General features: G+C 41.0%; 1 protein-coding gene across 1 annotated transcript; it reads right to left on the minus strand.

The window, feature by feature from the left end:
- Positions 1-2326: 2326 nt before the first annotated feature.
- CD274 (CD274 molecule) lies at positions 2327-25216 on the minus strand. Its single transcript, XM_060610203.3, has 7 exons — positions 25120-25216; positions 20484-20539; positions 19269-19610; positions 10715-11002; positions 8456-8566; positions 6692-6751; positions 2327-5275 (listed from the first exon to the last, which is right to left on the minus strand). Exons 2-7 carry the CDS (start codon positions 20533-20535, stop codon positions 5253-5255), a joined length of 876 nt encoding a protein of 291 aa, XP_060466186.1. The 5' UTR covers positions 20536-20539; positions 25120-25216; the 3' UTR covers positions 2327-5252.
- Positions 25217-27142: the final 1926 nt, after the last annotated feature.

Below are 27142 nucleotides of genomic sequence, written 5' to 3' on the forward strand. Positions count from 1 at the left end.
ATTTGCCACCTGGCCTGAAAGGCCCTACTGAGGGGCTGAATCCTGAGGCCTGCATGAGACTTAACTCCACACCAGACTGCTGCCCATCTCCGCAGCCTTGACTCTCATTTTCTGCAAGAGATCTAGAAAGATCCAGAAAGATGACACTGACTAGAAGGAGGAAGATGGGGATCTGTGTTTTCTTCAATGGAGATAGAGGTTCTGAACTTCTGCTTCATTTAATTCCATTCTTCTATACTACAGAATCTGCAATCAGATCATAAATTGATGAAAAAATGGAGCTAAAATATGATAAGTTCATAATTAAGAAACCAAGAAGTGTAGGGGCACCTGGGTGGCTCAGTGGGTTAAGTGTCTCTCTCTTTTTTTATTTTGAGATAGAGAGAGAGAGAGAGAGAGAGAGAGCAGGGGAGGGGCAGAGAGAGAGAGGGAGAGAGAGAATCCCAAGCAGGCTCCATGCTGTCAGCACAGAGCCCGATGTGAGGCTCGATCCCACAAACCGTGAGATCATGACCTGAGCTAAGATCAAGAGTTGGATGCTTAACCGACTGAGCCACCCAGGCGCCCCAAGCATCTGACTCTTGATCTCGGCTCAGGTCACGATCTCACGGTTCGCGAGGGCAAGCCCTGCATCGGGCTCCACGCTGACAGTGAGGAGCCTGCCTGGGATTCTCTCTCTCTCTCCCCTCCCCTACTTGCACACTCGCTCACACTCTCTTTCTCTCTTACTCAAAATAAATAAATTAACTTAAATGAGAAAAAAAGAAACCAAGAAATGTACATTTCAGCCAATTTGGCCACCTATTCTCCATTCGAAATTATGTCATAGTAGTCTTATATACATTACTTTTAAATGACCACTTTATATTTTTCTGTTGAGGGAAAAGACATAAGTAAATAATCAGCAAGAATTATAATAAAAACTATTGCTTGGTATATCTCATCACCAGCCCATGGCATTAGATGAGCTAATATAATCCCAGTGTCTAGCCTGAAGTACGTGCCCAATAAACGGTAATTATCATGACTTTTAATGACAAAACCTCACCACTAACAATTGTTTCAGTTTCCTCAAACTTTAATTTCTTTTAAAATATAAATAATTCTGAGAATATTTAAATTATAATAAGGGTAAGTTGGTTTATTGATTTCCTTGAAACTCTGGAGGCCTGGAGCAGGGAAAAGTCATAAAAATGGAATGCATCTGTCATCACAAATATGGCCAGGGATAGCAATTGTGCAAAAGTTAACTCTGAATTCTAACTTTTAAAATAGTAATAATCTAAGTTTTCTAAAATATTTAGATAAAAATATATTTGGTTGGGGCACCGAGGTGGCTCAGTCGGTTAAGCTTCCGACTTTAGCTCAGGTCATGATCTCATGGTTCGTGGGTTCCAGCCCCACGTTGGGCTCTGCGCTGACAGTGTGGAGCCTGCTTGGTATTCTCTCTCTCTCTCTCTCTCTCTCTCTCTCCCCACCCCCCTCTCTCTCCCCCCCCTCCCCCCACCCCCGCCCCCCCGCTGATGCGGTCTCTCTCTCAAAATAAATAAATAAACTTAAATAGTAATAATAATAAATAAAACTACAAATCTTTTTATGGCCCCATCCTAGACCAGGCTTTAACCCTCCACTTGACTTCACGCTAAGATGTCTCACTTCCCTTTCAGAGTGTGAAGACTGGAATACATCCAGCTTTACAGGCGTTGGCCTTCATGTCCATGTTTACTGTCCTGCGAAGAGGACTCTCTGAGAGGAAAGCCCCTTCAGTTTCCTTATTGCTGTCTGTTTTGTTTTTTTAGAGAGAGTAAGCACAGGCAGGGGAGGGGCAGAGAGAAGGAGAGACGGAATCCCAAGCAGGCTCTGTGCCATTAGCACAGAGCCCAATGCAAGGCTTAAACTCACAAACCTTGAGATCATGACCTGAGCCGAGATAAAGAGTCTCAGAAGCTTAACCCACTGAGCCACCCAGGCGCCCCTCCTCATAGCTGTCTTGAGGACCACTCCCTCCCTCTCATCCTCCCTCCTCTCCTTCCTCCCTCAGATCTTCAATTTGTGTGACACAACTTTGACTCTTTTCTTGGTATTGTCCTAAAAGAAGCTATCGAGTAAGAGAGAATGAAAACTTTCAATGCATCCTTTTTAAACAAATAATTCTCTTGATCGATTTCATCACACTTAACTCAAGAGTATGCAACATAAATGGCAGCTATGAAAAAAATTACTAGGAAGGTAGCTGCAGATATTCTAAGCAACTTTTCCCACCAGGATATTAAACTGGACGTGGTTTATAAAACCTAGAAAACAAGAAAATGGACAGGCTGGTGCACCGAGGAACAAAATAAATATTTTATTAAATTAATGCAGGTGTAAATAATGACAATTAAAACGCAGAACTAAGTATCCTCTCTGCCTATGTCTTTTACAGTGAAACACAAGACAAAGATATAAAGTGCCTTACAAATCTAACACCACAAGAAGGCATTAACATTTAGGAATGGAGTGAACAGACTGTCCTCCAACTCAGCCAGAACCCTCTCTTGTACCTCACACAGAGGATACAGTCACGCAAACAACGGATGCTGTACAAATGAACGTGTACAAAAAGAGAACAGAAGGAGTTCTGTTCTGTTGGAGATTCTGTTTCTTCAGCCTTGACATGTGGCAAAGCAAAGGTTTTCCTTGTTGATAACACAGGTAGATGGCGAAGACAGAAGGAATACGCTGGGGCCTCCAGAGAGGGCATGTAAATTCAAAGTTCTGAAAAGCAGTATCTTGGATCTTTGTAGTGATGAGAACTGGTAGGACTCAAGGGTTCAGGCACAGCCCTTTTCAAGGGTTCAGGCTCACCTTTTCTAGCACAGGTGAGAGGCCAAGTACAGTACTGGAATTTCAAAAAAACAAAAACAAAACAAAAAACAAAACACAATAAAACCCACTCATGTAGTTTTGCAACTGCAACATCAAAGTCTAGTTTATACTCAAGAGAAAACAGAGAGGAAAAAACAAGTTCCACACATGATTTGGTCGTAGAGAATTAGTATTAAAGTCAGCCCTTAGGACTAGGTTGACCCCGTGTACCCTGGAGAACCCAAGGGTTTCACTTTGAGAAACACAACAGAAACCAAATCCAAACTCAGTCACAGAGCACTCAACAAATGCTGTTGTCTAAAAGTGGATGAAGTAATATTTAGGATGTACTAAGTCTTAGAAAAGATACTAACAGGCTATGGAAGAAGCAAAGAAGCAAAGAAGACATGACGCCCGGCCTCTGGGAACTTCACATTGGTTCCAGCCGCTACATGAGGAATAATATATTCAATAAAAATAGCAAAGTGCACAGCAGGTGAACAGTGTGTTACCACTTACGTGAAAAAGAGAAAGAAATAAAAGACATACTTTTCACACATATTTCTACATATATTCAGAGATGGTCTTTAGAAGACCACATAAATAAAAGGCACGGATGGTTGCTTCTGCAAAGGAAAACTCGACGGCGAGAATGGAATGAAGACTTTTTAATGTTTTCTCTTAGATCTGAATTCTGAATCACGGAAAGAGAGGAATTCAAAATTCAACAGCACTTAAGTAAAAAGAAAGAACTGCTAAAAATAATACCAACACGACATATATCGACATCAGACTGCAGGGCAAAGGTAAGTAAATCAGAGATAAATGCAATGAGAGAAAAGGGATTCAAGAGTTATCGTCCACAATTTTTAAAAATGCTGACTTCTCCTCATAAACTAAAATCACTTGGATTATGAAAATGTATTTTCAGCTTCTGAGGAACACACTGACTGGCATCCCTCCTTTTGGAGGCTTTTCCAGACTCTCCACACCGTCGCGGTCCTCCGGTACCTTATACTGTGACGCTGCACTAAGTTGTAATAATATATTCTCTGACCCATCACTCCTCCATGCCACGAGCTCCTTGAGGAGAGCTACTTTGTCCTCTTCAGTCACGGCCCGGCAAAGTGCTGGACGTGCAAGGGCACTTCCTAAATGTCTCTGCTGAATGAATGAATTGCTTAAAGCAAAACACAGCCCTCAACTGTCTTCTAAAGGGCCAGTGAGTGACAGCTGTGGAAATCTCAGATGTGATATTTACTGGCTCGGGCCAGTTACTTTATCCCTCCTCTCCCTCCACCGTGAAATGGGGGTAGCAACGGTGCCTACCACAATACAGTTGTCACAAGCATTACGTGACATTGTGTGTGAGGATGCCACATGGCTGTAATGCTGAGAGGTAAAATGGAACAGACACTGCAGTAACATACCTCGCCTTAAGGTGTGAGAGGAAGAGTTTTCATGTCAACCAAAGTACTGGGGGGCTAAATAAGGTAATATCCTATACAAACCATCAGTCTGTTCTCTATGCTTCCTACGTCCTGGTAGCTGTGGTGGATACCAAGCACTTTATAAATACTACATGCCTTGGGGCACCTGGGTGGCTCAGTCAGTTAGGTGTCCGACTTCGGCTGAGGTCATGACCTCATGGTTCATGGGTTCCAGCCCTGAGATGCGTTCTGTGCTGACAGCTCGGAGCCTGGAGCCCGCTTCGGATTCTGTGTCTCCCCCTCTCTCTGCCCCACCCCTGCTCACCCACTGTCTCTCTCTCTCTCTCTCTCTCTCTCTCTCTCTCTCTCAAAAATAAAGAAACATTACCAAAAAATTTAAAAACACTACACATCTTATTGAACACACCCAAGTCACTAAGCAGTTTAGTGCCGTGGCAAAATTTTAACTTCCACCATAGTATTCCTTCAAAAGAAATCACTCACAACCACACTCACATGACAAGACTCCACACACCCAAAATAAATAGAAATGACATACTTAAATATTGCTGCAACACTGGGGCTCTCAATAACACAGACGACAAATAGAGATGCTGGTGAAGCCAACGGGCACTTCTGTAGGAACTGACCACTAAATCAGGGAATCTCAACTTGTTTTCCTAGGATGAGCGACGGACAATTTGGAAGTGTCCTCTCTCTTTCTCAGGTGCCCGTAAGTCTGAGGCCCCAGTCATGCTGAGGCCACAGGGTTTCCTGGCAGGTGACCCCTGCTTACACCTTGCTTTGTTCTCCTCTTCTCTCCTGGCTTCCACTTTTCAGCGCTTGGGCCTCTCACATCCGACATCGTCTGCAGTTCGCCTGGCCCTCCGCATTCCTCTGGTCATGCTTACCCCTGACGAGCCCAAACCACAGGCTGAGAATCCCTGCTTTAAGATCAGGAATTTCAATGCTGGATTACGTCTCCTCAAATTGTAGATCTGGAGAGTGATCATGAGAAACATAACTCATGGTTGCTAGATGATATAATAAATTTGCAGTAAGAGAAAGAGGCAAATTATGTTTATGTCCAGTTACCTCTGCAGCATAAAGGGTGATCAACCTAGGTTTGTCCTAGTTTTAAAACTGAGAGTCCATGTCCTGAAAAAACCCTTAATTCTGGGCAAATGGAGAGAGATGGCTGGTCACCCTAAGATGCTCCTAACGTTCACTGGTTTTACAAAACAACTGAGTGGGATGGACAGCATAATGAGACCTGCCTGGGCTTATCCAAACTAATTAGATTCCTTTAAATTTGGGTTTGTCATGAAGTTTCATTTCTATCTGAATTAGAAAGAATTAGAGGGGTGCCTAGGTGGCTCAGACAGTTAAGCATTAGACTTTGGCTCAGGTCATGATCTCGTGATTCATGGGTTTGAGTTCTGCATCGGGATCTGTGATAACAGCTCAGAGCCTGGAGCCTGCTTTGGATTCTGTGTCTCCCTCTCTCTGCCCCTCCTCCACTCGCACTCTGTCTCTGTCTCTCTCCCTCTCAAAAATAAACATTAAAAAATTTTTTTTTTAGAAAGAATTAGAAATCTTAATATAACTTTCTTCTTAGTTCAGGGGTGCCTGGGTGGCTCAGTTGGTTAAGCTTCCAACTCTTGATTCTGGCTCAGGTCATGATCTCAAGGTTCATGAGCTTGAGCCTGGGCTCTGGGCTACAGTGTAGAGCCTGCTAGGATTCTCTCTCTCAAAATAAATAAAATAAACTTGAAAAAAATAAACCTTTCTTCTTAGTTCAATCAGCTGGGTGAGGTCTTTCTACCTTTTGTCAATGCAGACATTTGTGGTGAAATGAATGTTAGTGGACAGGTTAAGAGTAAGGATCAATGGTCAGGCTAGCGGGCTCCAAAGCCTGATTTTTGTCAGGTATGTGTTCTTGGGCAATTTACATGATCTTCTTAACCCTATGTTTCCTCTACTATAAAATGGGGAATATTCCAGTATTTATCTCTCTGATTTTGTGGGGGAGAGATTAAATAAGGAACTGCCTATGCAGTTAACACAGTGACTGCTACTCAAGTTCTCTATCATCTATCCATCTGTCATCCACCCACGTAACTCAACTTGGTCCCCCCTTTTGCAGGGAGGTGTTAGGATCCAGAGCAATAAAAATTTAGCAGAGAGAAGTTACGTCCTCCTGCCATCCCCAAAGCTGTGGACCAGGGCTGTTCCTCAGTCTCCTGGCTGACAGTGAGAGGAGGCCCCTTATCGCAGGTGGAGGTAAGGAGGAGCCCGTCGCTCTAACAGCCAGCATTCTTTACAGCGAGGGGAGATTATAGCTGATGGCTTTCTTCTTGTTAACTTTTTGTTTCTTTTTCCTTCAGCTTCCTCACCCCTGCTAATATTCTTACCATTTTGTTTCTTTGAGTTCATATCTGTGGTGTCACATTTTTCCACATCCATCGTTCGCACTTCAAAAAAAAAAAAAGAAAACAACAAATCATATTTATCCCCATATAACATAACTCTACATCCCATGCAGTGACTCAAGTTTAAATTCCAGGTTCTTAGGAAACATTTTTAATCCCCTAGGAAATCTGGTAGACTTCCAAATTTATTCCATGGGTTCCAACCCCTGAGGTCAATTCAACAGTTTAGGGCATATTCTTTTGCTGCTAGATTTTCTTTCTTTCTTTCTTTTTTTTTTAAGTTTGTTTGTTTGTTTGTTTGTTTTAGTTGTCATCTCTATGCCCAGTGTGAGGCTCAAACTCACAGCACTGAGATCAAGAGTCATATTCTCTCCTGACTGAGCCAGCCAGGTGCCCTGCTCCGAGATTTTTTTTTAGCAGTATATACTTTTATTCTCCATCCTTCCCTCAGAGATGGACCATATTCCAAGGTACTTTATTATACACTAGTTTTCTAGTCATTCCTAATGCCAAAAATTATTTTTCATGGGGAAATATTCAAAATGCAAGGTGGCAATAGTCACTTCCTTGGACAAATCAACTCCATTTCAGGGTCATCATATCATTGAAACTTCATCCTTACATTCTGGCTCATTGTCTCAGTTCTGTTAAATACGTATTCTTTAGAAACAGCTGACCTCCACTTAATTACACCACTTTCCCGTATCCACTCACCCTATTAGGGGTTGTGGGGAATTTCTCAACCACCATTGGAATTCCCTTCCATCCTCCACTTCCCTATTTGACCTCAGATAATTCTACACACAGATCATCATTGGATCCCCTGATATACTTCTCAAAGTATTGGGGAAATGTCTACTTTGAATCATCTTAAAATGGGAGGAAATTATTTGAATAGATTCAATTTCCTGGATTCTAATTGTTCCCATGGGCAAATAGAGAAACACATGCAAATTATTTCAAAAACTATATAGCACCCTCAGCCAGAAATCTTATAAAATACTCTATGGTAGGAGTATCACAGCTCTACAGGAAAAACTATCTTTATTCCTCAGGGTGCCCAGAAACCAACTCAATACAGCAGTACAACTAATGCAAGACTTAAATTCAACCGAAACCGGCAGGTATTTTAGCTTTTCCTCTCCTACTCTAAGTCTGTGGTTATTTGCATGATGGAAAGAAATTGTATGACGCGTGGTCTTCTTCACCCTGTGTACACACCCATTCTCCCGCCCTCACCCCCATACACACGCTCTTCACCCTGCAATCCTGCTCGGCCTCACTGCCATCTCTACTCAACAGCGGAATGTCTTTGGGACACGCTGCAAAGGCAAATCAGGTTTCCCTGCAGCCGTGATCCAACTGTCACCCCCTTGGAAATGCTACTTCAAGGGCTCACTGCCATCCTCAATGTAAGCAATGGTGCAGAACAGCGAAAGGAGCAGGACTGGAGTGACGCATGACACACAGGTTCACACGCTAGCACAGCTAAGACCTACTTTGCATAACTGAAAGCTGGCCTTACAAGTGAATGCTAATAGAAAGGCAGCATTTTATAAATCATTGCTTCCTAGTGGGGCCACCACTAACATTTGGGGCGGGAGGGCCCCCTGCTACATGGGACTATCCTGCACATTACACAAGACTTAGCAGCCCTGGCTCTGCCTATAAGAGCCACTGTGGCAACAACAGCACCCCATACGCTTGCCCATATGCCCGGCGGCCCAACTGCAATAAAAGATATACCATCTTGTTTCTTCAGACAGAAAGTGACAGCCGGGACCACGACAAGAAACAACAGGATGGCTCCCAGAATCATGAAGTGAGTCCTCTCATTTGCTGGAGCCAGAAATGGTTCTGAAAAACAAAAGAGAAAGAGAAACTGAAGATAACATTTTGACGGGAAGGGGTCGAGAGAGTAACTATCCTTGAGGTTTAATTCAGATCAGCTTGAGGTGGCCAAAAGTGCCAGGCCAGCGAGTGGCCAGAACGGCGAGATGCCTTCGACATGAGAATGGGAACAGCATGGAAAAGAGAAAGAAGCCCAGGCTTTGGACAGACGGGCCTGGAGTTCAATTCTGCTGCCACTCCCTAGCTTTGAGGTCTCAGGCAAATCCTTTAACCGGCCCACAAAATGGAAATGATAATAAATTTATTGCGAGGCTAGTGTTTGTGAAGTGCTCACCACAGCAGCTCAGTACCACGTGGGAGCCTTATTATTCTCCTCGCATTCTTTAATGCAGAAGCCAATGGCTTGCTGTACGTGGTGGAGATGGGACATGAAGGCCACCTGGTCCTGGCAGAGAGCTCCTGCCTCCCCGTACACGTGGCCGCCACTAAAGGCCTTTTCAGGCTACCTTTTATTTCTCAGTTTGAACATCTCGGGCCATCCAATCACTCATACCTGTCACCAATCTGTCTGGGGTTCCGTGCAGGAGGAAAAGGGGTTCCCTCAGCACATGATGCTCAGATACTGCTAATTCCCACCTCCTAACCATTAGTCATGATCCCTGACGGCCTAATTCAAGCTTTAAAACCACACAGTGGTCAACCTTTCTTTAAGAGCTTACAGTTTACAACCTGTTTATATCTATTTTATTTCAATCTCAAAGTTAAGTTGAGTTAGGCATGTAAGATATTAAAATAAAATCGCAGGTTATAGATGAGGAAACAAACACCAGCAATTAGGCGAGTTACTGTAAGCCTTCCCACAAATTAGCTGTCATAAAACAACTTTTAAATGGCAGGAGCCCATGAGAGCAGCCCCTACCAAAGTGACTCATAACCCAGTAAGAGCATCTCTTTAAGTTTCTAAACTTTTTTTGCTCTTTTCATTCACAGGACCAATCCAGTATTATTTACCTTTTCCTATTGTTTGACCTTTCCACCTAATTTCTTAGTTTTTTTTTTTTTTTAAGTTTATTTATTTAATTTGACAGAGAGAGAGAGAAAGAGCACACACAAACTGGGGAAGGCAGGGTAGAGAGAGGGAGAGAGAATCCCAAGGAGGCTCCACAATACCAGTGCAGAGCCCAAGTGGGGCTCGAACTCACAAATCATGAGGTCATGACCTGAGCCAAAACCAAGAGCCAGACGCTTAACCGACTGAGCCACCCAGGCACCCCTCTTAGTTGTTTTTTCTTAAGTAACTGAAGCTTTACTGATAACATCTAGTAGAAGAGGGGGCGTTGAGAAGTGCTTCTCAGAACACCTCTGGGGTTACATTAACATCGTACTCTCCTGTCTCTCTCTAAAGGTCTGAGCCTCTCACCAGACTCTGTATCCCACCTTACTCACTTCTGTAGGGTAGTAAGGAAAACAATAACGGAGTCTGCGCAGGCAAGAGTCTCAAATCCCTCTCACATGCTGTAGCGTATTTACCCCTAGGATAACCCTGCCTGACAGGTTATTGCTGTAGAGGGAGCGTGACACATGCAGAAATTGAGTCTCTTATGTCTTAAGTGCTCAGCAGACTGCTTTGAGTTGGAATGTCATAGACTATATCTGGGGTTGGGGGACAGATGGGGAGAAATGACCTGTACCATTTAGAATAGGATAGATTTCCATTTGCTTGCTACCGGAGAAACCCTGGAAAGAAAGGAGCAGCTCTGATGTGCTCAGATCTGGACTCCTGAAACCCTGCCTGTGTTGAGTCTTCCTTTCAGATACTCCCCCAGACTCTCTCAGCCATAAGAGCATTTCCTACATGGAATGGGGTTGCCTTATCTGTTTAACTTTTCCTTTTCCTGGAGAGCCTGAATGGTGTCTTACTTTTCTATGAACCCCTGATACCTGGAACATAGGGCGTATTCAATAATATTTGCTGAATGCTTATTAAATAGCAATAGGACTCAGATGAGTGGAGGTGAGGAAGCATTTTTTAAATACAGTGTAATACATGCATTCATCTATTTAACACATGAATGCCTACAGTGAACACGCATCGTGCTAGAGGCCAGGGGACAGCAGTAGGCACATTTTAGTTGAGACATTTCAGAATATTACCTGGGATGACCAACTCAGCAGTACTGTTTCCCTCGGGACTTGATCTTTGAAGAAAAGTGCAGTAGAAAATCTCGTTAGCCGTTGTGTTGATTCTCAGCGTGCTGGTCACATTGAAAAGCTTTGTCTCCACGTTGGAAACAGAGATGATGGTTTTGCCATTCAGGACTTGATGGGTACTGTTTGTCCAGATGACTTCAGCGGTCGGGTAACCCTCAGCCTGACACATTAGTTCATGTTCAGAGGTGACAGGATCCACAGAAATTCTTTGGTTGATTTTTCGATATGGGGCTAGGTCATGAGCAGAAAGAAGGCAGGGCTTTTATTTAGGACAAAACTATGTATGTAGCTTGATGCTGTCTACATTAGAAAAAGTATCAATTCTGGCTGGTTCTCAGAGAAATAAGCTTAATGTTCAAACGTCTCAGCAGTGGGGAACCCCTGTTAGTTCTGTTTCAACTCTTTTTTAAAATTTTTTTAACATTTATTTATTTTTAAGAGAGAGACAGAGAGACAAAGTGTGAGTGGGGGAAGGGCAGAGAGAAAGGGAGACTCAGGATCTGAAGCAGGCTCCAGGCTCCGAGCTGTCAGCACAGAGCCCAATACGGGGTTTGAACCCATGAACTGTGAGACCGTGACCTGAGCTGGAGTTGGATGTTTAATCGACTGAGCCACCCAGGCGCCCCTCCTTCAACTCTTCTATTCACAACTGGGCTAAGTTTGAACTTACAGGAACAACTACCTTGCCATAAAAATCATATTGCTTTTATTTAGACTTCAAGTAAATGTACAGGTTAATTTAAAGAGAAATGTCTTCCTGAAACCAATAGTCTTTCTATCCAAATATAAAGTATGTCTGTCCATTTACTCAAGTCTTTGTATGTTTCTCAGGAAAGCTTTATAATTTTTACAAAGGGCCAAACCATTTCTTCTTAAATTTATTCCTGGATATTTTCTTTTTGTTGCCATAAATCTATCTCCATAACATTGAACCTCTTCAGCTGGGCAGCACAGTTTTCTTAGACTTTATTTAATAAACAGAAAATCTGATTTTCATGTGTCACTCACCTTTTTTTTTTTTTACTATTTTTCTTCTTCTTCTTTTCTAAATATACTTTATTGTCAAGTTAGCTAACATACAGTGTATACAATGTGCTCTTGGCTTTGGAAGTAGATTCCCATGATTCATTGCTTACATACAACACCCAGTGCTCATCCCAACAAGTGCCCTCCTCAATGCCTGTCACCCATTTCCCCTCCCCCTTCCCCCTATCGACCCTCAATTTGTTCTCTGTATTTAAGAGTCTCTTATAGTTTGCTTCCCTCTGTTTGAAACTATTTTTCCCCCTTCCCTTCCCCCATGGTCCTCTATTAAGTTTCTCAAATTCCACATATGAGTGAAAACATATGATATCTGTCTTTCTCTACCTGATTTATTTCACTTAGCATAATATTCACTTTTTCAACTGTAGGTCAAGGATCAGAAATTAGGTATGAAAAAGAGCATGATATCATTATAAAAACTGCTATGTGTTCCTGATAACACTTTTTAAAGGTTAAATTTATTTTTTATACTAAAGTAGTTTCAGATTTACAGAAAGATTTACACCAAAGATAGTGCAGAGTCCCTACATACCTATCACCCAGTTCCCCCACTGCTGACATCTTACATTTGTCATAACTAAGGAGCCAATGTTAGTACATTATTATTAACTAAACTTCACACTTTGTTATATTTAACTAGTTTTTCCCTACGGTCCTTTTTCTATTCTAGGATCTCATCCAGAATTCCATATTATGGTACTTACTTTTTTGAACATTTTTATGCTATTCTTTATTTTATGTATTTTTAAAATCTATTTATTTGAGAGAGAGAGAGAGAGAGAGAGAGAGAGAGAGAAAGGGAGAATCCCAAGCAGGCTCTGCACTGTCAGCACAGAGCCCCACGTGGGGCTCAAACTCATGAACCATGAGATCATGACCTGAGCTGAAACCAAGAGTTCTATGCCTTAACTGACTAAGCTACCCAGGCGCCACTATGCTGGCTATTTTAATAAATCATTTAAATAATTATTACACTCAAGATATAAAGTTTAAATTTTAGATCATCAATTAAAATTTAGCTCATCAGTTTAGGACCCTTTTAGGATTAAGATACCATGTGTACTGGCTATTCTAGTAGATTGTTTAGTCTATTTACATCACCTAAGACCTTTATTCATGTTTTTTCATTACAAGCATGGTAACGAGCCATTATTATGCTGGTAATCTTTATTTTACTTCCAATGCTTCAGTGAAATCACTAGCGGTTCACCCAGAGCCTTAACTTTCCATTCCTTTACTAAAGGCCTAACAATGGCTTTATGATAAGATATATTCACAGAAATTTGATACAAAACAACCAGAAACAAAACTGAAATAATGATGTGATGTTTTTGTGCTCTTAATGAAACCACAAATAGAAACACTGGAAATCAACATAATGACAATTTCAAAACACATAAAGAATGGTTCTCATGAGTACTTGGGCCCTCAACATTGTATCTGTTATGTTCAAGAATTCTTTAAGAAAAATAAATCCACTGGGGCACCTGGGTGGCTCGGTTCTTGATTTTTGGCTTGGGTCATGATTTCAGGGTCATGAGACTGAGTCCCACGTCAAGCTCCACAGTGGGCGTGGAGTCTGCTTAACATGGTCTCTCTCCCTCTACCCCACACACTGCTCTTGCATGCGCGCGCTCTCTCTCTCTCAAAATAATAAATAAATCAATCAATCCACTGATTATATACCTCCTGCAATAATATTACCGTAACAGGTTCTAGTTCACATAGCACAGAGCTTGATCTCTGGACAATTTCAGTTTCAAGAGTAAAATCACAGATAACAGTAAAGGATTAGAGGTAAAAAGTTTGCTTTTTTACTCTTCTACTATAATTTTTAATGGAATAATAAAGGAGAATGTTGCTTCATGCTAAGAAAATGTATAAATGTGGTATACCTCTAAGTGCCCAATAAATGAGTGCATTGGTTCTACTCATGGTTAGATATCCACGGTATCAGTCTCTAAAGTAGGGCACATGTATTTGGGTATAAAAAGAAAATATGAGAACTTCCACTTATACATATTTTTATCATAATAATTAAGAGATAATCTAAGCTTAAAGCTTTGCTAATTGATACTGGGGCTTGCTTCATATGCCACATGAGGGTCATATGGGAAGAGGGAGGTTTTACAACACCAAAGGGAGAATAGTGACTCATTTGGGGCTTATTATAGATTATCTAATTTTAAGTAGACTGAACCTGCTTACAAAATGAACAACTAATTAAAAGTTTCTCCGCAGAGAAACTGAAGATGGAAGATAATACTAAGAATTCAAGCACAAACCACAAGGAAGTGGCAGGAATGACACTTTATGAAGTTAAAAGAGTAAATGCCTAATTGGACCTGACAAGGTGATGGTTTGAAAAACCTAAAGACTGTAGATAATGCTGCTATAAATACTGGGATACCCGTATACCTTTGAATTAGTATTTTTGTATCCTTTGGGTAAATACCTAGTAGTGCAATTGCTGGAGCATAGGGTAGTTCTATTTTTAACTTTTTGAGGAACCTCCATACTGTTTCCTACAATAGCCAAATTATGGAAATAGCCCATATGTCTATCGAGTGATGAATGGGTAAAGAAGATACGGCATATATATACACACAACACACTACACACACACACACACACACACACACACACACACACACACCAGAATATTACTTAACCATAAAAAAATAATGAAATATTGCCATTTTCAATGACATGGATGGAGCTAGAGAGTATTATGCTAAGTGAAACAAGATGGTGAAAGACAAATACCATGATTTCACTGGTATGTGGGATTTAAGAAACAAAAAAAATGAGCATAAAGAAAAGGAGAGAAGCAAACCAAGAAACAGACTCTTAACCTATAGAGAACACACTGATGGTTACCAGAGGGGACGTGAGGGGAGGTGGGTGGAGGGATGGGTGAAATAGGTGATGGGGATTAAGGAGGGCACTTGTTGTGATGAGCACCTAATGTTGGATGTTAAGTGTTCAATCACTAAATTGTACACCTGAAACTGAAAAAAACCCTCAAGATTGTCAAGACCATCCACTTTGTTAACAATGAACTTCACCTTGAAGTATTAGCTAATGATAGTGAATCATCATAATTAGCGAGGCATTAAAAATACGGTATGTTAAATTTTTATTCCATCCTTTAAAATTTTCTATTTTTGTACATATTTTTAATGTTTGTTTTTGAGAGAGAGGCAGAAAGAATGTGAGCAGGGGAAGGGCAGAGAGAGGAAGACACAGAATCTGAAGCAGGCTCCAGGCTCCCAGATGTCAGCACAGAGCCCTAGGTGGGGTTCAAAGCCATGAACCCTGAGGTCATGACCTGAGCCGAAGTTGGATGCTTAACTGACTGAGCCACCCCAGAGCCCCCTATTTTTGTACATTTATGGAATGCACAATGCAGTAGGTTGAACCATATGAAATTAGCGATGTTCAACTTCTTTTACCTTTTAAAAAAGTCAATTTCTTATGCTATATCCTTTATATTAGCACAAGTACATCCTTTATAACTGCACACACATATTAGCTAATCTACTTTATTGATGGGGTAGGTTACCAAAAACATTTACAGACTACTGGTTTACTAGATATAGAGCACACATGTGCTAATCCAGTGGTCATATCAAGACCAAGAAAAGTTCACAGTAGTTTTGAAGTCAATATACAATTCCATATATGCCCTGGAGGGATAAATACAAGGGGTAAAACCTGGTCATTAAGGACAGAGACTTAAGAGCTAGATTACCTGAGTTCAGAACCTGGCTTTACCACCTAATAGCTGAACTTGGGTAAATTACTTAATTTCTTTAGACCTCAGTTTCTTAAAAATATTTTTTTCAATGTTTTATTTACTTTTGACACAGACAGAGACAGACTGCAAGCAGCAGAGAGGCAGAGACAGAGGGAGACACAGGACTCAAAGCAGGCTCCAGGTTCCGAGCTGTCAGCACAGAGCCTGATGCAGGGCTCGAACTCACGAACCGTGAGATCATGACCTGAGCTGAAGTCAGACGCTAAACCAACTGAGCCCCCCAGGTGCCCCGGAGCTCAGTTTCTTTATTCATAAAATGAGAATCACACCATACCCATCACTGAATCCAAGATGGCATCTATTGAAAGACACACTTAGATTGCAGAGATAGTCGAATGTGAAAACATGCATCCTCCTACCCCATGATGGACCTCCTACCCCATAGAGTCATTTGAGGGTTAAGTGAGTTAATATAGGAAAAGTGCTTAGGACAGGGCCTGGGATGCAATAGCTACTACATACGTGTCAGTTACTACTAGGACAGCTACTAGAGCTGCTGCCGCTCCTCTCCTTACTACCTCTATTTAAGTGTCCTCAGACAGTCTTCTTCAGAAAGTACTGACAATTCCTCATGAACAGACTCAGAAATAAATTTTCACATATTCAAACTTGTTCATGTTTCAAAAAGGTTAGGCTTATCCTATTTGAGGAAATACTTCATTCATTCAATAAATATATTTTTTATGTTCTTTTCATGTTTGTTTGTTTGTTTGTTTGGAGAGAGAGAGAGGATACGAATGAATGTGTGCATGCACAAGAGAGCCAGGCAGGGCCAGAGAGAGGCAGAGAGAACCTCAAGCAGGCTCCATGCTATTAGCACAGAGCCCACCGTGGGGCTCGATCTCATGAACCAGGAGATCGTGACCTGAGATGAAATCAAGAGTCAGATGCTTAACAAACTAAGCCACCCAGGCACCCCATTCAACAAATATTGTGTGTGTGTGTGTGTGTGTGTGTGTGTGTGTGTGTGTTCTTGTCACACTCTTCTTGTATGCCAAGTCCTAGGGATAAAACAGTGATTAAACAAACCAAAATCTCTGCCTTTGTGCGAAATATATTCAAGAAAGAGGAGAGAGATAACAAACAGAACAGGCACATTTATATGATGTGTTAGATGGGGATAAGTATGTTCTGTGATACATTAGATGGGGAGGAACACTACAGAGAACACCTAAATGGGGATGGCTGGTGAATCTGGGGGGAGAAATGCGGTTGGTGGGGAATGACAACATGAATCCTTGGTTTGTATGAACAAATGAGCTTTATCAGGGTAACTGTATAGTAATTGAGTTCATCTAAAACTAAACTCTTACACATTTCAGTTTTGAAATGCTTCCCCTTTAAAATCCCAGGGTGAGTAAACTCTCTGTGGGAAAGCTGCTGTTAACTCAGGTGGACAGTGATGGGGAAAGGAACCTGACAGCATTACTGTGAAATCATTTGCATATGGAGATGACTCAGGAATTCTAACCTGCTTGAGTTGTGAAGCTCATGAAAGAGGACATTTCCACGAATGACTCTGCCTCAGTGCATGTGAAGCTTGGTGGCTGGCTTGCTGTCAAGTGTAGTTCAACTCAACACCCAAGACCACTGTGTACAGATGACAAGAGGGATGGGACTAGGGTGCCAAAGTTAGTAATTTATAATACAAAATGGAATGGTCAAAACAAATCAGGGTGCCTGGGTGGCTCAGTCAATTGAGCATCCGACTCTTGATTTCAGTTCAGGTCATGATCTCACAGTTCGTGGGATTAAGCCCTGTGTTGGGCTCTGTGTTGACAGCATGGAACCTGTTTGGGATTCTTTCTCTCTCTCAAAAATAAGTAAATAAACTTTAAAAAACAAAAATAAATCAGACCCTCAAACCTGGATGTTCATCTGCTTTGTTCCATTAGGAACCCCTCCTTGGAAAAACCATCAAGGCTATAAGGTTTTCTATAATGTTGAACCATAGCAAAGGAAGTCACAGATCAACAAGGGACATTACAGAGCCCAGAGGACCTAAAAGAACACTCACACTCGCTACAGGACAACTGTTCCACTCTCTGCATACCCCCTAATGGCTGATGAGAGACCCTCTTTTCTGGAAGCAGAAATTTATACCCTATACTTCCTTCTACCTGACCACAGGGTTTTGCTCTTTTTCTCCAACCTAGATCCAGCCATGCTGGCCATTCATGGGGCTAAGTCTTGATAATTTCTTCAATGCCATGAAACAGTTAGTGCCTGATATTTGCTGACAGACTGAAGGAAAGTTGAAAATCCCAACCTGGGATCTCACCGGCTTGCTGTTCTGGGGAAGTATATGGTAAAATATAATGAAAATTAGATCTACTTCCCAAGACAAGTGACATCATCTTGACAACAGTAGTACTAATTGATCCAGAATCAGAAACTCAGTAATGTGCCATAAAATAGATGCATTTCTCCGAATTCCTACAAAATTTTGATTTTGAGTTTATAATAATCAGTTATCCCTTTATGATAAATATAAACTTTTTCTACTTATAAAATTGATCTTCCAATGGAAGGTGGGTAAACCAGGAATGGAAAGAGCAAGGAGGGTAATGATTAGATTCTGGTCACATACTAAAAGATCATCATGTAAACAAAAAAGGCAGGCAGATAATCTCAAAACTATGACTAGAGAGAACAGATTTCAGCTTAGTATCAGATAATAATTTCAATAAGCCTATGGACAGGATGTTGCTGTGGAAAGCATGTGAGCAAAAGATCCCTTAGGGGAGATTTCTGTTCTTTGGGACTTTGGATTAGCTTCTCTTACTTGGGATCCTTTCATGTTTCAATTCTGTGAATCTAAACAGTGAAAGCAGTAGGGGTCAAGTAAGGTGTTGAAGGTGTTTTCCTTTTCTTAGCTAGTGGCAATGCAAAACTTTGAACCTAAGTGACCTGATGACGTATCTGTGGGTCAGTACCCAGGAATTTGACATTCACAGTTCCTCTGCAACACTCCAAGATAACAGTGGTACATATTTTCAAGATGAATATATGCCCAATGAGCCTAGTTTACACTGTCTCTGAAGAATAGTTTCCTTTGTATTCGGTAGGATTATTTTTTGCCTACATAGACTGACTTCAAGTCTTTCTGAATGTAAACCTTATAGTGGGGTTTGTTTTTAACATATTAATCGGGACTTGACACAGAGAGGCATAAAGGAAGGAAAATGATGGCAGACTTCATAAAATTTTAAGAAATTATAGTGGAATAAAAAAATTCCTGGAGGGACACATGAACAGTGGTTGCCATCTTTGTGTGCCACGGAAAATGGCAGTGAATGGAGGAAGGGCACTTTTGTAATTCATTTTACTCCCCTCCATAGTATCTGAATTATTTGCAAATACATATGTTACTTCCACAATAATAAAAAAGTACATACTAGAAATTTATATTTAGAAGAACTGAAAAAGGGCCCTGCCATGTTTGGCTCTAGATTCCTGGGGGCTGTTGAATAGGAAGTGTTCCCAGGATGCTCCCTGATGAGTGTGTGAAGGAATGAATGAACAGACTGACACCATGGATATCGAGGTCCACTTGCAAGAAGGAAATGTTCCCAGCACCAGGACACGGTTTTCATCAAGACTGGGCCCTCTCCACCTGGGGACTACTCTTACCATGAACTTTCAAAGTAATCCGCTTATAGTCAGCACCGCCATAGCCAATCAGGCAGCAGTAAACCCCGGCATCCTCCAGGGTCACGTTTGTAATCTGAAGCGCGGCCTTCCCCAGGAAGAGCTGGTCCTTCAACAGCTGGGCCCTCTGACTGTAGCTTCTGTGCTGAACTTTCAGGTCTTCCTTCCCTTTCACAAACTGAATGATTTTCTTATCCTCCATTTCCCAGTAGACGATCAGTGAAACCAGGTCTAATTGTTCTTCTACGGGGAATCTGCACTCCATTGTCACATTGCTGCCGTACTCTACCACATACAGGTCCTTGGACACTGTGATCGTAAACGCTGAAGAGAAAGATGATCAGTCTTCAGAAGATGGGAAACTCCTCAAAAAATTTGCAGACTGACGCAGGGTTTACACTTTATCTGGTCACTTATGTGATCATTATGTTCAAGGACTTACTTCCCTAAAATACATATTTTATCTAGTGGCTTTGGAGCACACTTTGGAACCCTAAATCTCATCCATGAGTCAGAATAGTAAAATCCACTAAACAAGTTGCTGTCCCCAAATCATAAAACTATATTACTGTAGAAATATGACACGGTGATGGTGTACTTATAACCAGGAATACTTGGTTTCATACGGATACCCCCATAATGTCCTTTGGTTGGATACCTAGTTACCTTCTAGACAGTCTGAATGATAGATTCCAACAGTCCTCTTTTCTTACTGTCCTAAACTCTTGACCAGCTGTCCAGCCAGAGGTACATGGGTATGGAGATTTAGGGAGGGTCTCAGGAGGATGCCAGTACTGTGTTACCCTGACACTTTCAACGTATACTATAATTCTTCTGTAGAATATACTCACTGGGAAAAGCAGGTTGCAGAGGAAGGTGGATATAACGATCCTGTTCTTGTTTAAAATAAATGAATAAAAGTACGTACATAGACCATTTCCCCAGATATTTTCAGGAATTATCCCTGGGAAATGGATAATGGGTAATAGACAAATAGCTAATGGATAAGTTTTCTTTCTTTCAGTTTGACCATATTCCCTGTATCTTTGGCCAATGAAATGGGTTTATGAAACAAAGAAGGAAAAACAGAATGTTCTCTAAAAAAAAATGACATCCATTTAAAATAATTATTTTAGTTTTTAACTTATGGTAAAATATTTCAAATATAGAACCTAATGAAACGATCTGGTGTCTTACCTTTCAGCAAATGACAGTAGGCCATGAATGCAAAGACACTAAATATCCTCATTTTTCTGGAGTGACCGAATTATGGAAAACACAAAAAGAAAAATGCTTTATTCAATGATGACAGGTCTTGGCAGTTCTCACTGAGTCTTCTGATAACCAGACAATGCCTGATTCATAAATGTGGAAGTGCAATAGGGAATTTAGAAGTTTAATACCTTTACTTAATATCCCACAGTCATATAAAGCCAAATGGAAAAAAGTTACTATGATGAGAATCTTTATTATTATTTTTTTGTTTCAGAAGTAGAATTCAGTGATTCATCACTTACATATGACGCCCAATGCTCATCCCAACAAGTGCCCTCCTTAATGCCCATCACCCATTTAGCCCATCCCCCCACCCAACATCCCTCCAGCAGCCCTGTTTGTTCTCTGTGTTTAAGAGTTTCTTATGGTTTGTCCCATTCTCTCTTTTTATCTTATTTTTCCTTCCCTTCCCAGAATCTTTAAATGTAATTACAAGGTCTGAAAATAACTTATACTAGAACTCAAAAGACGCCAAGGAGAAAATACTACACTAAACCCTCTCAACTATTTCATGTTTTTTCTGCAGTGGAACATATCTGGAAATCCAAACCTGCTCTGTGAAAAATTTCAAGGGAGTCTGACTTCCACACCTCCCACCTTTTAACTCTTTTTTTCCCCCTTCATGGCACCTGAATATTTTCATTCTACCCTTAACTACTCAAGCCTTCCATAGCACTATCCCAACCACGCCACCTCTCTCCCAGGGGCCATCCTTCTAAATCTCCTCTTCTGTCCTTCACTTATTCCAAATTATAAATCCTATTCTCTCAATAAAATTGATTCTACAAGTAGCAGGAGTCAGAAGGAGAAACAGTAGGCTCCAACCAATTCATACTAAGATGTTAATAACTCACAGTCACTCTTTCTATTCTTTATTAACACATTCTCCCTCTTGTATTATACATGTATTTACACGCTTTGAGAAGTCACTTTTCCCTCTTAAGGTCTCTTTGACCTCTTGTATACATACAAAAACTCACAACTGATCAATTAATCTATGCTACACATATATAAGACAGAAGATTTAGGCTAATACACAAATAGCTCCTAAAAATCAAAAAGAAAACTACATACAACTCAACAGAAAATGAGCAAAAAGTTCTAGCATACAGGTCAGAGAATAAGAAGTACAAATGACATATACACACAGGAAAGAATGTTTAATCTCAACAGTTTTTAAAAAAGTATAGTTTACATTAGGTACTATTTTTCACTTATCAACCTAGCCAAAATTATAAAGATTCCTAATATTAGTGTTTGTAAGAAATGAACAAATGGGTTTTCTCACTAATGGTAGGAATGTGAAATTATACAGCCTTTTTGGGATGGCAATTTGGTAATGCCCATTAAAATTTTAAATGTATATATGATATATGAGCTCTCACCTCCTCTCCTAGAAATATATCCTACAAGAACACCTACATAAACAATACATGTAAACCGGTGATACTACTAACACTAGCCCCAAACTGGGGAATACTCCAGAAAGCCTAAAGGGTTAAATAAATTTTGTTATAGTCATACAATGTAATACCATTAAGGATAGAATTGTAGTGACTTTGCAAAGCTGTAGAACATAATTTGCAGAGCAGTATATGTAGCAGAAATCTACTGTAGTGAAAACAAAGAAAAATCTGTGTGTGTGTGTGTGTGTGTGTGTGTGTGTGTGTGTTTAGACATAGGAAATACCCAGAAAAATCCATACCAACACGCTGATGGTGATTATCTCTAGGAGTGAAATCAAAGGGATGATAAGCAGGTTTTCACCTTTTTATAATTTTTAAAAGAAAGAATGGGAGAAAAAGAAAAAAAAAGTAGATGATCTTACTAATGATTTCTTTGGTGTTTCTGTGTGCACATTTTCAAATAAATGAATATGTTTCCCTTTAGTTATCAGAAAAACATAAAAATGAATTTAGTGAAGCATTTCATCCTGCCAACCCGCAGAATGTTTGTGAGGCAGAGTAGCAGAAGGGACAGAACCCTGGAACCTCAAGCATCAGAGTTGAGGGAGAATAATGATATTTATTTTCCTGTTTTTTTGTTCATTATTAGAATAATATAAACACATTGAAGAAAATGAGAAAAGAAGGGAAAGATCACCCACTATTCCATTACTTTAACCTGGGAAACAAATGCTAATGCCAGGATGTATTTTTGGTGTCCAAGTGCAGTGGGGTGGGGGTGAGGATTGCTGGTCTCCAAGAATGCTGTCTTTGAGCATCCCACAAAGCACAGGACAGCCACCACAGCAGAGCAGTGTCTAGGCCAAGCTGTCAACAGTGCTAAGACTGAGAAACCATTATGAGCATTCTAGCAAATATTTTACCTCTAGTCCTTTCCCCTATGAATTTTTTTAAAAACAATTATAACCTTATCCTACATTTAACACTCATTTTTTTTCATTTAGTATTACAATACAAACATTTTCCATTTTACTGAATGATATTCGTAAGTATCTTACTGTTTCCATAATGGTTACTTCCCCTATAGTTAGGCATAAGATTGTTTAAAAATATCATACATATTTGTGTATACAGCAAATATCTGGGAAGTGCCTACTGTGTGCTCAGCCCCATGCTAGGTCCTAGGATAGACTTTCCCCAAGTGGAATTGTTGATCGAGGACAAAGAACATTCTGGGACACCTGGCTGGCTCAGTCGGTTAAGTGTCCAACTTCTGATTTTGACTCAAGTCATTATCTCATCGTTCATGAGTTTGAACCCCACATCAGGCTCTGCACTGATGGTGTGGAGCCTGCCTGGGATTCCCTCTGGAACATCAGGGCAGCTGGTCTAAGAGAACACTGACATCTTCCTCAAGTAAGAAACTATGATGGTATATCTGGATTCCCTGACAAGAGCATTCAAAGAGCAAGGAAATTTGAACTAGGAAAGAAATGATGGTTCATTCTGGATGGGGAAGCAGGTTTGTGCCTGGGGAACTCAGTATAATCCTTTGGAACTGATGCTACCCCCTCCATCTCCCAAGGGTAGCCAGGGTAGGAGGAAAAGATGGAAAAGAATTCAAGCTTCCTTTCTCAATAAGTAGGAGTAAGCAGTGTCTTGATATCTGTTTGGTTTAGAGTTTCCTTTGACTTTTACCTGATGTAAATGAACTATAATTTGATTTAAAAAAAAATTTTTTTCCTGGAGTTTGACAATGTAACTACAAAATGAAAATCCACCCCATCAATAGATCAAGAGAGTTGACCTATTAAACCCAGCTAAACCCTGCGCCCAACTCCCTTCCCTCGGTCACCCTGAGACCCTCTTCTATGATTCCCAGGTGACTTCAAATCCCAGCAGTACTTCTGTGGCTTCCTGTAAGACTACACTCTAACTACTGTCCTGTAACCTCTGCCTACTCTCTTCCACCAAAAAAGGCTAATTTTTTCTTTAGACTATCATAGACCTTAAAAACTGCTGGCAACTTCAATGGAAAGTGGCACTATCCTGAAGGTGATTTTTCAATTTGCCTCAAAAGGTGGCTCAGTGGGTTGAGCCTCTGACTCTTGATTTCGGCTCAGATCATGCTTTCATGGTTGGTGGAAATCGAGACACATGTCAGGCTCTGCGCTAATGGTGCGGAGCCTGCTTGGGATTCTCTCTCTCTGCCCCTACTCCACCCCCCAAATAAAATAAACATTAAAAACATTAAAAACTTAAAAAAAGGGCTTTAAAATATTCAGGCTCTTTGCCTAAGTAGTTAAACTTACAAGAGTTTGCCTGAAGGAAATAATCAGCAATATCCCAGAGATTTACATTCAAAGATGTTCACTGAATGGCTAAGATACTTAAAACACTGTAAATAATCTTTATGTCCAGAATGGGATATTAATTTTGCCTGGTTACCCAGTAACATGGGATGCAGCCACTAAAAAAACTGTATCTACATGTACACACATATATACATACACATATATACACATACATACTATGAGTATGTGTGGGTACATATATCACATTTTAGAAGACTGTTTAATCCACAGAAAATCATACAAGGTATTTCTTAGATGCAAACAAGGTGAAACAATGTGTTATAAGACAAAGACCATGATCAATGTGTCCAAAGGCTCCATTTGGAGCCTGCAGGTCTCCTGCAGGTCCTCAGCGCAGGCAGCGCGAAGAACTCCTATTGAGGTTTCCTGGATCTTACAGTAGGAGGGGATCCTTAGGAGATGCTGCAGGTGTACGACGTACTCAGCAGCTGAGGATGGACGAGGACCCAGGTGTCCGACCTCCAGCCTAGGAATTTCCCCCTAGACTCTGCTACCTAAGTCAGGACCATATTCAGGAACGCGCGGAAACTTATACTTACAAAACTGACATGAAGCAAAACTGAATCCCACCTGGCGAAAGGCTAAACGTTTTAGCTTTTCCTATTAACCTATGCAGCTGATCTGCTCTATTGCCCCATCCAACCAGCAACGCTTTCCCACGTCCGCCTCCCCTCTCCATTCCAAAGGTCTAAAGAGCATTTTTTAAAGCGCCAACCCCAACCGGGACAGCTAGCGAATCCCGCGGTGGGCACCCCATGAGGGAAGGACGCTCCCTACCTGCCGGCGGGGAGACTGGCGGCGCCTCCCCACGCGGTGGCCCCGGAGCTGCTGCAGCAGCAGGCGGCGCGGGTTCTCGCGCTAATGAGCTGGCGGGGCGGGGCTCCGCCCCACCCGGCCGCAGCCCCGCCCCTGAGACGCCGGCGGGCCCTTAGTCCTTGATCCGTTTTCTAGGCTGGGCTCGTAGTGGGGAGTTAGCGGTTGCGTTCTAGGAGAAAAAGTTGAAACCGAAAGCGAAAATAGAGGCCCGGGTTCTTGTAAATCAGCTGTTAAAGAGAAAAGCTTCCGCATTAAAGCAATCTAATAATTCCGACCTATTCTTTTAAAACAGAGGTTGAAAAAATAAAACAGAGGTTGAAAACAAACTGACGTCTGAGCTGATTACAAAGACTTCAGACGGCTTTTATTTTAGGAATCCAGACACCTGACGTTCTGCCCATCAGGTCCCCCCCACCCCCCAACCCCCACAGCCTTCCGATAAAAGCTTTTCACAAGATGAGGGTACATCTTGTCGTAGCTGGATGTAATTCCACAATACATACGAAGTAAAATGTCAAGCCCATATGGCTTTGGTTTTTATTCTAGAAAGTACGGGTGTGTGTAATAGGAAATATACTTTTAATACGTGAATTTTGAGGACTTCCTCAAAGTTCCTCGACATAATGAAACTTAGGTTGCTTTGACATGAAAAGAACTTCCCATCACCAGTTACATCTTTTAAGAATGCTCTCGATCCCTGCTGTCTTGCCATCCTTGGGGGTTCAGGTTAGGTTAGCACATTCTAGGCGAAGATTAGGAAAACCCTCCAGACCGATGGAGGAGACTAGCTAAAAACCATGTGAGTCACACAGAGGGTGATGGCATAATTTACTTAAGCGTTCCCCATTGCTGGACTTGTAGGTGCTTCCCTCTCTTCCTCCTTCCTTCTTCCCTCCCTTCTCGTCTCTGTCTCCCTCTCTTTGTAGTTTTAAATTGGTAACCTGAACTCTTCATTGTTTTGACTTTCCTGCTTATTAATTTCAACTGCAATTCAAAATACTGCATAACGGATGAATATCAAGTTGTCCATTGTCTTGGTTATGGCATTTGCTTCCCAAGTAAGACTTCACATTCTCAAGAGTATCACGTTTTTATTCTTTAACCTAGAAAAATACTGAGGATGATACTGCTCTAAAAATCTGGTAGAGAGTGTGAAATTCTCTTTAGCCTCAATCAAATTGTAAATATACTTGGAGATTCAGCTGAGACGCTCCCTCTTTCAAATCTCTTTTTGAGGCCACATAGTGGAATACGGCAGTATTATCCCAACTTTGTCTGATATTTTCTATTTTATCTTTCATTTTTCTAAAAATGAGAGTTAAGACCCAGGACACAAGATTTCATGACCTGTGAGTGTGGTCATGACTGTTGTGTGAGGAAAAAAAGAAAGAAAAAAACTGTCTCTAGAGCCACCTGCTGCTAACTAGCTAAGTTACCCTGAGCAACCAATTCACTGAGTAGTAGTGAGGATTAAGTAATATCCTCTTAGATGGCCTCTATGATCTATGAATAATTTTTCAAACTGAGAGGAGGGGGGAGGGAGGGTGTTTAGTTTATTGTTTGCTTTACTAAGGTGATGTCCAGGGTCTACATAATGATCAACAGAGAAGGCAGAGAGTGAATGGAATCTGCCTTTCTCTGAACTCAATGATGGGAATGGAAAGTATTTACTCAGATTGCTGCTCAGTGATTTACATATTAGTAATTTGATGATTGCTGATCTTATTCATCTTCCCCACCTGTTTTCACCCTTCAGCCATTGATTTCCCATACAGCTTATCAAGGTTCTTGATGAAGTTTTTGGTACCTTCTGGAGATATTAAAAAACAAACAAACAAACAAACCAGGATGTGTTTAGAAAAAAGGAGAATTTATCACTTCAAAAAATATATGTGAGTCTGTATGTTACCATACTGGAATTAAAATTAAAAAACGTAAAAATATACATGAGAATCAAAACAATCCTGACTTTGTGATTTGGGTA

Source organism: Panthera onca, chromosome D4 (assembly GCF_046562875.1).
Source record: "Panthera onca isolate mPanOnc1 chromosome D4, mPanOnc1 haplotype 2, whole genome shotgun sequence".
Classification (NCBI taxonomy): Eukaryota; Metazoa; Chordata; class Mammalia; order Carnivora; family Felidae; genus Panthera; species Panthera onca.

What these genes read in the sequence shown, in the direction of transcription:
- CD274 (XM_060610203.3), bottom strand. Translation starts at nt 20,535, where the DNA reads ATGAGGATATTTAGTGTCTTTGCATTCATGGCCTACTGTCATTTGCTG. An exon ending in CTGTCTGAAGAAACAAGATG is followed by an intron (nt 6,752 to 8,455) that starts GTATATCTTTTA and finishes TTTTTTTTGAAG; the next exon opens with TGCGAACGATGGATGTGGAA. An exon ending in GAACTCAAAGAAACAAAATG is followed by an intron (nt 5,276 to 6,691) that starts GTAAGAATATTA and finishes ATCACTCTCCAG; the next exon opens with ATCTACAATTTGAGGAGACG.